At 48.4% G+C, this 13,107-nt stretch overlaps 1 protein-coding gene across 2 annotated transcripts in view; it reads right to left on the bottom strand.

Annotated features, from left to right (window-relative positions):
• Positions 1 to 13,107, bottom strand: part of Vps35l (VPS35 endosomal protein sorting factor like) — a 110,793-nt gene that overhangs the window by 18,104 nt on the left and 79,582 nt on the right. For both annotated transcript variants that reach the window (XM_006985693.4, XM_042282476.2), the window contains exon 27: positions 4,201 to 4,340. In XM_006985693.4, coding sequence (XP_006985755.1) covers positions 4,201 to 4,340 — 140 coding nt within the window. The remainder of the gene's footprint in view (positions 1 to 4,200; positions 4,341 to 13,107) is intronic.

Here is a 13,107-nt window from a genome sequence, read left to right as displayed (position 1 = left end):
GGCCAGCGACCTGAGCCGGATACGACAGGTAGCACACACAGGGTGGACCCACTGCACAAATGAAGACGCACAACGCAGATGGGGTGACACCTCATCACACTGTGCAGAATGGCACACAGTTGAAAATATATGTCAATATTTTTTGACAGAGGTTGGATACTGGCAACTGAACACAGAACATGAAATAAGGTGCAAGGTGCTTCTGTCCCGATGATGCTACCTCTCCTGAGGAGGGATGAAGAGCTGCTAACCCGATGGCCCTGAGCAAAGAAAGCCTATGACAGACTTCATGTCTGAAGGACCCTAGGGGAGATGAATCCAGGTTCAAATCCCAGCTCTGTTACTGACTACCTCCACAGCCCCAGACACAGTCTTTTCAGTTCTAGGTGTCTGTAAGTGAAACAGATTCATGGATTCCTACTTTACAGCATTCAGGGAGGATTCTCAGAGGCTGTATAAGTGCTGGTGAAGGGCTTTGGTGTGACACCCAATAAATGCATGTTCCTGGGGTCAAAATTGGGAGATAGCTCAGTATAGGTATATCATGCAAGCATGAGGTGCTGAGTTACAGCACCAACAGCCACTGAAAAGCCAGGGGCAGACAGGTACCTGCACCTGTCTGTGCCCACAGTGCTGGGAAGGAGAAGCAGATGTGGGCTTGCTGGTCAACCATTCTATCCTAATTGGTGAGTTTCAGGTTTACTGAGAGACCTTGTCCCAAGAACTGAGGTAGAGAAACAAGGAAGATACTCATGTTGACCTCTGACCTCCAGATGCATGTCCCCAACCACAAACTGCAGTTACTCTTCATTGCACGATTATGATTGGATCCTACCAAAGTGCAGTCTTTGACACCAGGAAAAGCAACAAAGTCCTACTCAGAGCAGAAGATGCTCTCTTGATGCCTGTGTGCCGGGCTGGTGTCTGGAATGAGTTTTGAAATGTGTCTACTGATGCCCAGGGGAGCTGGGGAAGATGCACACCCTGTGTGCTTGGGGCAGCTGTTCTCCAATTGTAGCTACCTGAACAGGTCATGGAATACCAGCCTGAATGCAGGAGCTGATTCTTCCAGGAGAACGGCAAACCTGTGTTTGCTTTAACAACAGACCAACTTTTCAATGTGGAAAACTCATTCCAAGTGCTTTCCATCGTCCCATGGGAAGCAAGTGTGACTGCAGGCTGGATTCCACCCTCTGGTCACCAGCTTGTAACCCCAGGGAAGGAGGCTGTGGTTTACAACATGCTTTCAGAGCTATGACTTCATTGAACCCACACAGCAGTCCTGCAAGGGAGGCATTTCGATGACAGGTTTGAAAGATGACAGGTGAGACTTGGAGGAATTTAAAAACCCTCCCCCAGGTCCCAGAGCTATGAGGTCACCGGGTCAGGACTGAACCTAAGTTTGTGATTCTGAGGAGAAGACTTTCAGAGAGACTCCAGCCACTTTGAGCACAGGGAAGCCTATGTGCAGGCGGTAAAGCACCCCAATTCACCACCAAGCAACAACCAACATCAACGGCTTCACTGGGAACTTGGGTTTCTCCTCTGGTCCCCTTCCATGATGAATAACCAGGTCACACAGAGATGGAGGCACTGGCCAAAGAGCCCTGGGACCAAGTGTCCAGGCAAGGGACCCCAGGAGCCCCTGCAGCTCTGCCACGTGACCCTCTGCTCCTCACCAGGCTGCTGCCTACCTCTAAAAGACAACAAAAGCCCCGCCCAGAGCAGGTCTGCGGCTGGGCCTCTCCATTCCCCTCTGAGAACTTGGAACCTGAACAGAGAGAGGCCACTGCTGAGTCATTTTTTGTTTTCTCAGCTTGATGGAGATACATAATCCACACAGGGCACAATACACCCATTCAGGACACAATTCAATGACTGTGGCTGTCATCACAATCGACTAAAGAATGTTCATCACCCCCAAAGAAACCTGGAACCCAACAAGTGCTCAGTCACTTGCATAGGCCAAACTCACATTTCTCCAAGTCTGGTCCTGGGAGTGCTCCCTCCTGAACCGCTCAGGGCAGGGACCTCCAGAGAGCCAGTTTCAATTTACTGAGAGAGATGCTCCAAGGGTGAACTCTAGGAAAGTCTGTTTAACAAGGCTTGATGTGCTGTCATCTAAAGGAGGAGTTTGGGGGTATTGTTTTGATATTCGGCTTGCAGTTTTTGTTTTTGTTTTTCCAGAGGTTGTGAGATCGGGTCTTGCCTGACACTCAGAGTCTCCCTGCCCAGGCTTCCTAGTGCTGAGAGTACAGGGAATGTCACCACACCAGTGACCGGTCCTGTTTTGTGTCCCTTCCCTGTGGCAGCCAGGCAAAGCCTATGGACTCCCGGGGCTGGTATTTATAAACCAGCAAATAAGACAGCCAAGACTTCAAGGGAACTTGATCACACCAATGCAGTTGTGTGGCTATTTTCCCAAAGCTTTGGTCAAAACCTATGCACTCTTTGTGGGGGAGTTACCATGGTGCTTCGTGGAGAAGGGAGAGGTGGAGAGAGAACCAAACAGAAAAGAAAAAGAGCTTTTGACCTGTAACCATAGAATATTCTATTCTATTCTATTCTATTGCCTGCGCATGACTCTAGGCGACAAGCCCCAGCTATTGCCATGGCCACTGAGACTCTCTGCACACAGCGCACAATCAGGTGAGAGGTAAATGTACCAGACACTTGGGAAAACAAAGATGTCATTTTGTTTTCTTCATCCAAACTCATGTCAAGAAGCAGGTGGGCTCCAAGTGAAAGACGGGGGCTGAGAACCCAGCTACAGGAAGCCTCTAGGAATTCCTACTGCAGGATCTCCCAAAGGGCCCCAGTTCCTTCTAGCCCAAGAATGACTGTTCATCTACCTCCCAGAGCTACAAGGAGCCCAGTTTCTACAGTTTACTGTTCCAAAGAATCCTGCTACACAAGAGCCACCATGTGGCTACATTCTGTGCCCTCACTCAATCCTCAAATAACACGGAGCTGGCACAAAGACCACACTCATTTCATGGATAGGACACACACATAGGTAACTTTGGACCTGCAGAGCCAGGAGGAGGAAGGCTGGCTCCTCCCACTCTCGCCATCATGGTCCAAGGCCACGGAGCCTTTGCCCTGGCAGTGCAGAGTACAGTGCCCTGAGTGTTGGTGCCCGCCCCCACCCCTAGATACACAACCTGAAGCCCCAACCCCAATTACATGCTGCAGTGGTTAAGTTTGGTGGTCAACTCGACTGGACCTTGAATCAGTTAAAGGACATACTTGGTTGGGAATGGAGAGCTGGCTCAGTGGTCAAGAGCACTAGCTGCTCTTTCAGAGGACCCATACAGTGGGTCACAACTGTCTACAACTCTAGTTCCGGAAGATCCGACACCTTCTTCTGGCCTCTGTGGGCACCGCATCCACATGTGGTGCACAGACACATGCTGGCAAGCATTCACATAAATAGGATATTTTTAAAAAGAGATGCCTGCTCTGTAAGGGCATTCCTGGAAAGATAACAGAGATGAAGAGCCTCGTCCAGGCGGACAGCCCTAGAGAAGGGCAGTGCTTCTTTTGCCTGCCTGCCTGCCTGCCTTCTGCTGTGAGTGCATCCACCCTGCTGCCGCCGCCATCCTTCCACGATACGAGCTCGGCTTCTGGAGCCTTACATTGCAGACTGAAGAGTAGGCTCTCCAAGACTCTTCGAGGTCTCTAGTGCCAGGCTGGGGACATCTTAGGAATCCAGCTGTGTGTGCCTAGCAGCTACTAGGTTCTCAGTCTCTTCAGGGCACCCATATGTGCAAGCACATCTAATAAATCCCCTTTGTAGTATATATCCATTCTTTTGGTCCTGAGAACCCTGCCCAATACACATGGGGCCTGAAAGAGGTAACAATTACTAGAAGATTTACCCAAAAGATCAATTACCCAAAGGGCCAGACGGCAACCCCGGCCCGTCCTCTCTGCCATGTGATCATGTCTCACCTCCGGAAGAGGGCTGTCTGAGGGCACAGGACCCGTGGCAGAGCCAAGCTGGCCTCCGACCTCAGACGCTCAGCCTCAGATCTGTGAGAAACACACGTCTGCTACTGAAGCCGCTTGGCTTCAAGCACTCTGTCCCAGCGGCCCACACTGACAGTGACAGAACCAGTCAACAGAGCCTTACACCTTCAGGCCTCCGGATACTAAGGCAGGGTGAAAACAGACCCCTGTGGCCCCTGGGCAACATACCGGCACGATCAGTAAAGTAGAGAAGAAATTACAGAGGAACTCCAGGAGGAAGGGCTCCGACGGCCGCAGCTTCCCATCGATACTTATCATCTTTGGGACTTCCGGAACGAGGCCGATGGCAGCTTTGAAAAAAGCATCAGCTGCAAGAGAAAAAAAGGCAGAGGATGAGCACTGTGAAAAGTTCAAGGCCGGGGGTCAGTCTGAGAGACCCACGGAAGTCAGGCAACCTTGAGGGTTCAGTTTAGCCAGTATGTCCAGCTGACGGTTCTTCAAACCACCATAGATGAGGCTCTGCTGTTACTATAGCAACCAGGAAACCCTGTAGCTGACAGCCTTGAAGGACTAAAGGAGAGGGGAGACTTTCATAGACAGTCTAGGAAGGGCCGGAGGAGAACTCCATCAGCGAAGTGCTGCTGTACAAGGAAGGGTGTGAGTTGGGATGCCCGCCCCACACAGAGGCTGAGTGCAGCAGCAGGGTGTGCCTGTAATCCCCTGCACCAGGAGAGCGAAACTAGGAGGATCCCTGGGGACCAGCCAATCCAGCCAATCAAGGAGCTCCAGGTCCACCGAGAGTCCCTACCTCAAAACATAAGGTAAAGAGTGGTGACATCATACTTGACATCAACTTCTGGGCTCCACACACATGCTCCTAAGTAGGTGCATATGCACACACATGTGCACACACCCACACGGACATGTACACAACACACACATACACACACATTCATCACCTGAGCTAGGTAGCCTGGTTTGGATCAATGAGTCCTTATGTCCACGGGGATGGGAGGGCTGTCACCAGGGCTACTTCAAGCTGGGAACTAAGGTGTGAAGTGAGGAGGGGCTCATTTTACTCCTGTGTAGGTAGAAAGTTCTAGAGTGGCTGGCAGAGCTTTGGCTCAGAGCCTGGTCTAAATCTCTTTTAGAACAAAGAAACAACCACTGAGCTAGGCACATTGGCCCAAAATGTAACCCTGTGCTCAAGAGGATGAGGCGAGAGGACTGTGAGGTTTAGGGCAGCTTGGGCTACACAGGAATATGGTGCTAAAAAAATAAGTCAACACACACTGAGAAGCCTGAAGGAATGAATGCATGCCTACATACACACATGTACGAGAGTGCATGTATGCACACATGATCATGTGCACACACACATGCAAGCACACAGAGAGCCCTAGAGACTCCTAACCAAGTAACATTTCCAGAGAATTATCTGAATTACTTGAAAAATAAAGATATTTAAAGAGATATGAAATAATCTGTAATACAAAAGGACTTCCAAAGATGGGAGAAAAGGGGGAGGAGAAGAGGAGAGAGCCAGAGGACAGGATCCCTGGGGAAGGTGGAGAGGGGACTTCTTTGTAGACCTGCCAAAGTGCTGACCATGAGAAAAAGCCTCAAGGCAAAGCACTGGCCTGAGACATAAACCCTTCTACTGCTCAGCAACATCAAATGTGTTCACGGACCAGTTCGTTTTCCACCAGAAAATGACTTCCAATGACACGTAAGAATGCTGCAGCGGGGCGCAAACCCGGGTTAAAAGCAGCAACCCCAGCTGCATGCCTGAGGGGCCAGCTCGCTGGCAGATGCTGGCTCCCCAAGGAGCAAAGGCTCATGGTTAACAAGAAAAGCGTGTGCCTGAGCTTGAGAGGGCCTGTAACTTCTTTCTTCCAGGAAACACAACACACCATGGAGGGCTCACCATGGAGGGCTCACCATGGAGGGCTCACCATGGAGCTTCCTGTGACGTGTGCTGAGCTCTGGAAGCTTCCCTGCCAGGCTGGCTCCCACACCCCCAATTGTCTGCCTCTCTGCATCCCCTAATCAAAGTTAGTGTAACAGCAGCGGCAGCAGCTCAGGGCACTCCAGTGGGCACTAGGGCCATACTGGGGGGAAGAGGGAGAGCAAGAGCTGACGTCACAAAAGTGGCCAAGGGCTCGATCTATCTATGAGCTAATAAGCACTACTGCACAGGAGCCTGCTCAGTGCTCCGGTCTAGAATGAAGGGTTGAGGACAGAGGTAATAAGTATGGGCTAGCAAAAAGGAAGGCACTTCTGAATTCACCCCACTTCACCTTCCAGGTCTCTAAAAGGAAACGCTGCTCTCCTTCAGAGAAAGGCAGATTTTTCTTTCCATTCTGCTAGAGTGGGGTGTATTATTTCTCCCAGCACCCCCATATTGAGACAGGCAAGCACAGGAGCAAACAGCTTAGCTACCTGGGACTCCATTTGGTTTGGCCTATGCACAAACCAGCCCTTCTAATAATGCACCTGGCAGCCTGAGGCCTTCATCTGCATGTACTATGCACACACACACACACACACACACACACACACACATACACACACCTCTGAACAACGTACCCAGCAGCAGCGAGTTGCAGCCTTGAGCCCCCACCTGAATATAAACCTTACTCTGAATAATGCAGTTTCTCCTCCCCTTAAAGACTCGGGGAGAGTTTTTCCAGTCTTACTCTAGGTATGTCCAGCTGGGAGTAGGAAGGCTGATCTGGCCTGAACTAGTTTTAAGTACATATGCAAAAAGTACTATGTCCTTATATGCAAACTGTGTCCTCAAAGTGAACTTTCATGGGAAATCCCATTTACCAGCCTATGACTATGCATAACTGGGCATGCAAAGATTAAAATCAGGTGCATCGTGGATATGCAGTGGAGAATGGTTATATAACAAAATCTGTCAATCAAAATAGAGAACCACCCAAACTATGCTCCTCAGCAACCAAACTCCTCCTCTTGAACCCCCTAAATGGAGGCAGTAAACAATAACTTGGGTCACTTATGTGGCCCCTTGTCAATCTTGACAGTGTATTCCATTCCAATCTGTACTATCATTTTAGATACTTTTATTGCTGCTTTGTGGTCTGCATGCAAAGTTATTCCATCTTTTTTCATTTTTATTAGTGTTTTTGAGACTTTCATACAAAGCATTTTGATTATATTTCACCCCCTCCCCAACTTCTCCCAGATCCATCTCCACTTCCCTATCCACCCAGCTTTATGTCTTCTTTATTTTTTTAAGCCATCAGGTACAGTTTGGGCTGCCCATATATTCAGCCTTCATTGGGCAGTGGTCAACCTGCCAGGGGCCTCACCCTTACAGAAAACTCTGTCTCCCTTATTTCCTTCTTAAATAATATGACAAGAATCTGGAATCCCTGGCTTGGCCCCTGAAGGATCCTGATTTTATTGAACAACGCTATGAAAGTGCTTAATATCACTGCAGGATACATTTAAAACACAAGTGTTTGGGCTGGTAAGATGGCCCCGTGTGCAAAATCACTTAGTGTGCAGGTCTGATGTCCGGAGCTCCATTCCTGAAATCCACATAAAGGCGGAAGGAGAGAAAAATTCTCAAGGGTTGTCATCTGATCTCCACACGTGTACTGTGGCGCTCTCTCTCTCTCTCTCTCTCTCTCTCTCTCTCTCTCTCTCACTCACTCACTCACTAAAAATAAGTAAAATAAAATTGGATTTGAGGCCTGTTGCACAGGAAGGAATTTCATGTCTGGTACTATAATCCTGGCCGAAAGCCCTAGACCATAGGCCTAGGGTAGAATCTGCTATTGTAGAATCTGCTGTTATGTTAAATGGTTGTGCTGTCAAATCACCTTCTACATAGTTACCTTGTGCCCTAAGACCTTATTGATCTGGTCAGAGAAGCTTCTTTTTCCGCAGTGGGCAACAGTCAGTGGAGAGCTGCAGACACAGCTGGTCAGAGTGCTGACAGGGGCTAGTGCTGAGCCTGAATGAGACCTCTGTACCACCTCCCCCTCCTTCTCTCCTCCCTCCCCCCTCTCCCTCCCCCCAGGCACAGGGGAGCTCCCCAGAGAGTGGGGAAAGGTCCTGTGAGGTGCTGTGCTCTGGTCAGGACAGGGCTATCACACTGAAACATCACAGCAGCTGTGTTGCCTGCACACGACCTGCATGAGATCAGCACAGTCTCGATCCCACACAGACTGGCAGTCTCCAGGCCTGGGCTTTCCTGGGAAGCTGTTGGAAGCTGATAGCTGTGGGGAGAGGTTCCCATGTCCCACATCCATGTACACGTGGACAGCACCACCCAGACTTGGAAGGTTACCAATAAATAAACAAACAGAAGCATGAAGTTGGGAGGGGGATCATATTGTGGGGATTGGAGGGGAGAAATAGGGGCCTCAGATATGATCATATTTCACTGTATACACATACGAAATTATCAAAAATAAATAAAAAGTTAAATATGTAGAAAATCTCGCACAACTATTTAAAATGAAGTTTTATGTTATATTTACTTGGCCATAATAAAAAAGACAAAAGAACCAAAAATATCCCTGGCATCAACCCCGTTCCCAGCCCTCCCAGCATAGGCAGGTTGCCTGGTCTCCCCCATGTCTGGCTGTCTCTTTAGAAGTCCACTGTGCCCATGCCTGGTGACTCTGCTGCCCCGGAAAACTTCCTGAAGACTGTATGCAAAGCACTTCGCAGTGGGAACTAAATTCTGCTCCAAACGGCTTGGAGGACCATTTATATTCTTCTATTTATGTGTTTGTTACCAGTGGCCCAGAGAATGTGCCTATTATTATACCCATTAAAGAGGCAACAGCTTTGTCCCTGGGCTCCTGTCACTCACCCCACCCAGTTCCTATCCTAACTCAGCTATTTACGGACCAGGCACACATGGTTCCAAGGCAAATTCTTACTCCCTTCCCAGAAGGCGCACCCCATCCAGAAAATGTCTGGGGGACTTCTCCACGTCAGCTTAGTAAACAGAACTCAATTAAAAAAAAAAAAAGTCTGCAAGTGAAAACAGGTTTTCCTCAGTCCAGAGTTTGAACAATCCTGTCAACATCGCATCTCCTCTTTAAAAACAAAACCCAAAAAAACTGTAACATTTAAAATTCCTAACAGATGAGAGTCTTCACCACGCTCACCCAACTGTAACCAAACTCCTAAGCGAAAGCCATCCTCCTGCCTCAGCCTCCAAAGTAGCTGGGAATTTCAGGTATGAGTCGCTGCACCTGGCTAATGCTGATGTCACACAGCACGCACTCTGGAACTAGTAAAAGCCACAGATGAACAAACAAGAGGAAGAATCAGATTTTCATTTATAAAGAATGTTTTCCTGGGGCTGGGGTGTGGAGTGTTGACCTCGCACTCACCAATCCCCAGCACTGCATAAACCAGGTGTGGTGGCACACGCCTGTCATTCCAGCACCCAGGAGGTGGAGACAGGTGGTCAGAAGTTCATCTCGGGCTCCATACCAAGTATGAGGCCAGTGTGGGCCACACAAGATCCTGGGTCCTCCCCACAATTCCCTCCTCAAAAAGGAGAAAACAAAAGGCTCATCCCACACCTTAGCATGGCACCTGGTCCACAGTCGGTCTTCAGACATTGACTGCGGCTACAATTCCCTGCCACCTGGCTCCTGCTTCCCCCACCCCCCAGTTCTTCCTTGGCTACACGGTGAGTTCAAGGCCAGCCTGTGATTCATGAGAACCTGTCTCAGAAAACAATTATCCTGGGTGTTAGTATTCTGACCCGCCCCATTGGGCCACCCTGCATCCTGTTGTAAATTTTCCTTTAAAAAAGAAAACCCCTCCTCCCCTCTCTCTCTCTTCCCATGAGTTGTGCACTCCCTCTCTCCCTATCTCTCTTTTTCCCTCTTTCTCTCTCCCCTCTTTTCCCCTCACCAAATAAAACTCTTCCCTGAGCGCTGTCTGCATGGTGTCTCTGTGTCTCACCCACCAGGGCCTCCCGAGTGCTATATCATAACACTGGGTCCCTTCTGTCATAAGGGAGGCCACCTCATGTCTTGGGTTGGAGAAGAACTGAACTAAGCCAAGGGCATCACACTCTATGGGGACTGAGTAGGATCCTGGTCTACACTACAGAGTGCATGTGCCAGAGAGGTCTTCTCTGAGAAGTTCCCCTTTGGAGTCAGACCTGTTCCAGGGTCAAAGGTCTCCAGACAACCCTATTGGAATGATCATTCTCAAGACTGCAGAAGGTTTCACTTGGGGCTTCAAGGCTTATCGTATAGCTGAAGATGACCTTGAACTTCTGATCTTCCCGCCTCTACCTCCAGAGTGTCAGGATTACAGGCAAGTGCCACCATGCCCACTTTTATACAGTGCTGACGACCCGTGCTAGACAACCACTCTACCAACTAAGTTACATCCTCAGCCCTGCAATCGTTATTTTTCATGCGTACATTGCTGTGGAATAATCCTTCTGTCCACTGTGAAAATGTGTTGCTCTCATTATTAATAAAAAGATGAGTGGCCAATAGCTAGGCAGGATTTTTGGGGCAGAAAAAATTCTGGGAATAAGGGCGGAGTATGAAGGTCTTAAGTCAGACTGGAAGAAGAAACATGGGAAGTTCATAGACAAGGTAAACAAGCCTCGGGGCAGCACATAGATTAATAGAAATGAGTTCATTTAAGTTGTAAGAGCTGGCTGGAGACAAGCCTAAGCTATCGGCTGAGCATTTATAATTAATAATAAGTCTGAGTAGTTATTTGGGAGCAGCTGCTAGGACACAGAAACTCTGCCTACAGTATATAGAAAAAAAGAACCGAGAAAAAAAAATGTCCTGTTAATATCAAGTTTTTGGAGGAGGGGAGTGAGGGGATACAGAAAATATTATTGGAATCTTTTCTTTCTTTTTTGGCAGTACTAGGGATTGAACCTAGAACCTGAGGCTTGCAAGACAGCTCTTCACTGCATCCTGTTTAGCAGAATCCATGAGTTCCAGGCTAGTGAGACCCTGCCTCAAAAAATAAGGTGATAGCTCTTGAGGAACAAAACCTGATATTGAACCTGAGTCCACATGCAGGTATACACGCAGGTGCAGGGACACACACACACACACACACACACACACACACACACACACACACACACACACACCAGAGCCTGAAAACTTGATGTGTTGCACTAAGACATGCAGATGACTTTGGCAAGGCCACATGGTTCAGAGGTCAGCTGGCCACCGAGGTTTAATCCTGCTACTGCCAAGCTGTGCTTGTGTAACAAAAGCTGTTCTTAAAGCAGTTAAGTTTGAAGACATAAGGGCCACTATTTCAACCATGCCAAAAGAGAGCAAGCCTTACAGAAGTACAAATGCCTAGGGACAATTAAGTGGCATATTCATTATGGCTTAATTGTTACCAATGACAGCTTAATATAACCTTGACTTTGCCACATGGATTCGGCAACATGCCCTTTCCGTTCACGTTGAACATCAATATTTAATGTGAAGGTCCGCTGGAGACGTATAAATTATCTCCAATTTCAGCAGCACCAAACCAAAGTTCCTGGTGTCTATCTGCTCTCTCCCTCTCATCTCAGAGTGCCCAGGGCTCTGCATTGAGCCAAGGCTGCCCAGCTCACAAGTTACCTCCTATTTGTGGGTCAGGGTAGTGACTTTCTGTTCTTCTGCAAGGCGCCCAGGAGGCTGTGCATCTGTCCATGAATAGCAAGCCTAGTTTTCCCTAAGCACTGGGGATTCAGTATTCCCTACTCCTTAATTATGAGTCATTGTTTTTTACATAAGTTTATGGAGCCGCAGTCGGTAGTTCAAGCATGCAACCTCAGCACTTGGGAGATAAGGCAGGAGGAACTGGAACTCAAGGTCAACTTTGGCTATCGAGCAAGTCTGAGGTTAGCCTAGACTACTTAAGACTGTCTCAAAAACAAACAAACAATCAAACCAAACAAAAACAAACAACAACAAAACACACAGACCTGGGAGAAACACTCCTTGAGTAAAGTGTTTGTCATGCAGTATGAGGACCTGAGTTCATATTCCTGAACCCACGGAAAGCCCAGCATGGGAGCAGGTTCCAATGTTAACTGGCAAAAGACCCTGTTTCAAAACAAGAACATCCCTCTGACCTCCACAAGTACACCATGGCATGTATGCACCTGCACTCACACACAGATATGTATACTTACACCATATACACACACATACAAAGATTTTTTTCACAAATGTATCAAATGGTCAATCTACAATAACAGGTCTTTAGCACCATATGCATCTGGGATCCAGAAGCGAAGTGTGTGTTGATATGAAGGAACTGTATTTAACAGCATGGTGCTTTACGGAGTCTCCATGTTAGGTGAGGTCACGTGACAGGGTGCCACAGGCAAACCACAAGCCTTACCCTCTTCACCTACAAAATGAAGACAAGCAACCCATACATACAGAATGAAATGACCTGTTTGTTGGGAGTTCAGTGCTCTCCACAGTAAGGCCTCAATCTGTCTTCTAAACTCCATCTCCTCACCCTGTTGGACTGTCCTTCCTGCTTCCTGGCCCCAACGCCTTCCTGTGCCATCACTCAGTCTCTAGAACGATCTCGGGTGCACTGTGGGTAACCAGAACCCTCCCTTCCAGGTCCCCAATGCCATCTGTTTTGTGAAGCTTTTTGGCTCTTTTAAGATAACTCATTCCTTTCTGCTCTAAGAGACCCCACATGGACATGCTGAAAGCCATTTTTCACATACTGCCTTATGCACTAACAGTCAACAGACTGCCTCTCCCTCACTAACACAGGGGCTCTACATGCATTCTTGTTTCTAGGACAATATTTTGCATATAAAAAATGAGCAAGAAATGCCAGCAGGAGGAAGGAAGCCATGGCTGGAGTTGAGAGACCCACTGTGCCTCTTTCTTGAGGCCTCATCAGCAGCTGTCACTCATCCCTGGTCACCACTTCCTAAGGCAGAAGGGTCTGTCTGTCCAGATGTGAACACGGGCTTCACGCCACTGCCCACCTATGTGCGAGCTGTTCCATCTGTAACAACTGACCAAAGAGGCCTCGAGGTTGGGGGACCCAGTCACATCCGCCACACTCAGATGATGCTTTGCTCACAGGCCACAACTGTGGCCTTCCACACAGATG

This window comes from Peromyscus maniculatus, chromosome 1, assembly GCF_049852395.1.
Source record: "Peromyscus maniculatus bairdii isolate BWxNUB_F1_BW_parent chromosome 1, HU_Pman_BW_mat_3.1, whole genome shotgun sequence".
NCBI classification, from domain to species: Eukaryota; Metazoa; Chordata; class Mammalia; order Rodentia; family Cricetidae; genus Peromyscus; species Peromyscus maniculatus.
Note: the sequence above shows the minus strand (reverse complement) of the source record. Positions and strands in the feature narration are given on the sequence as shown.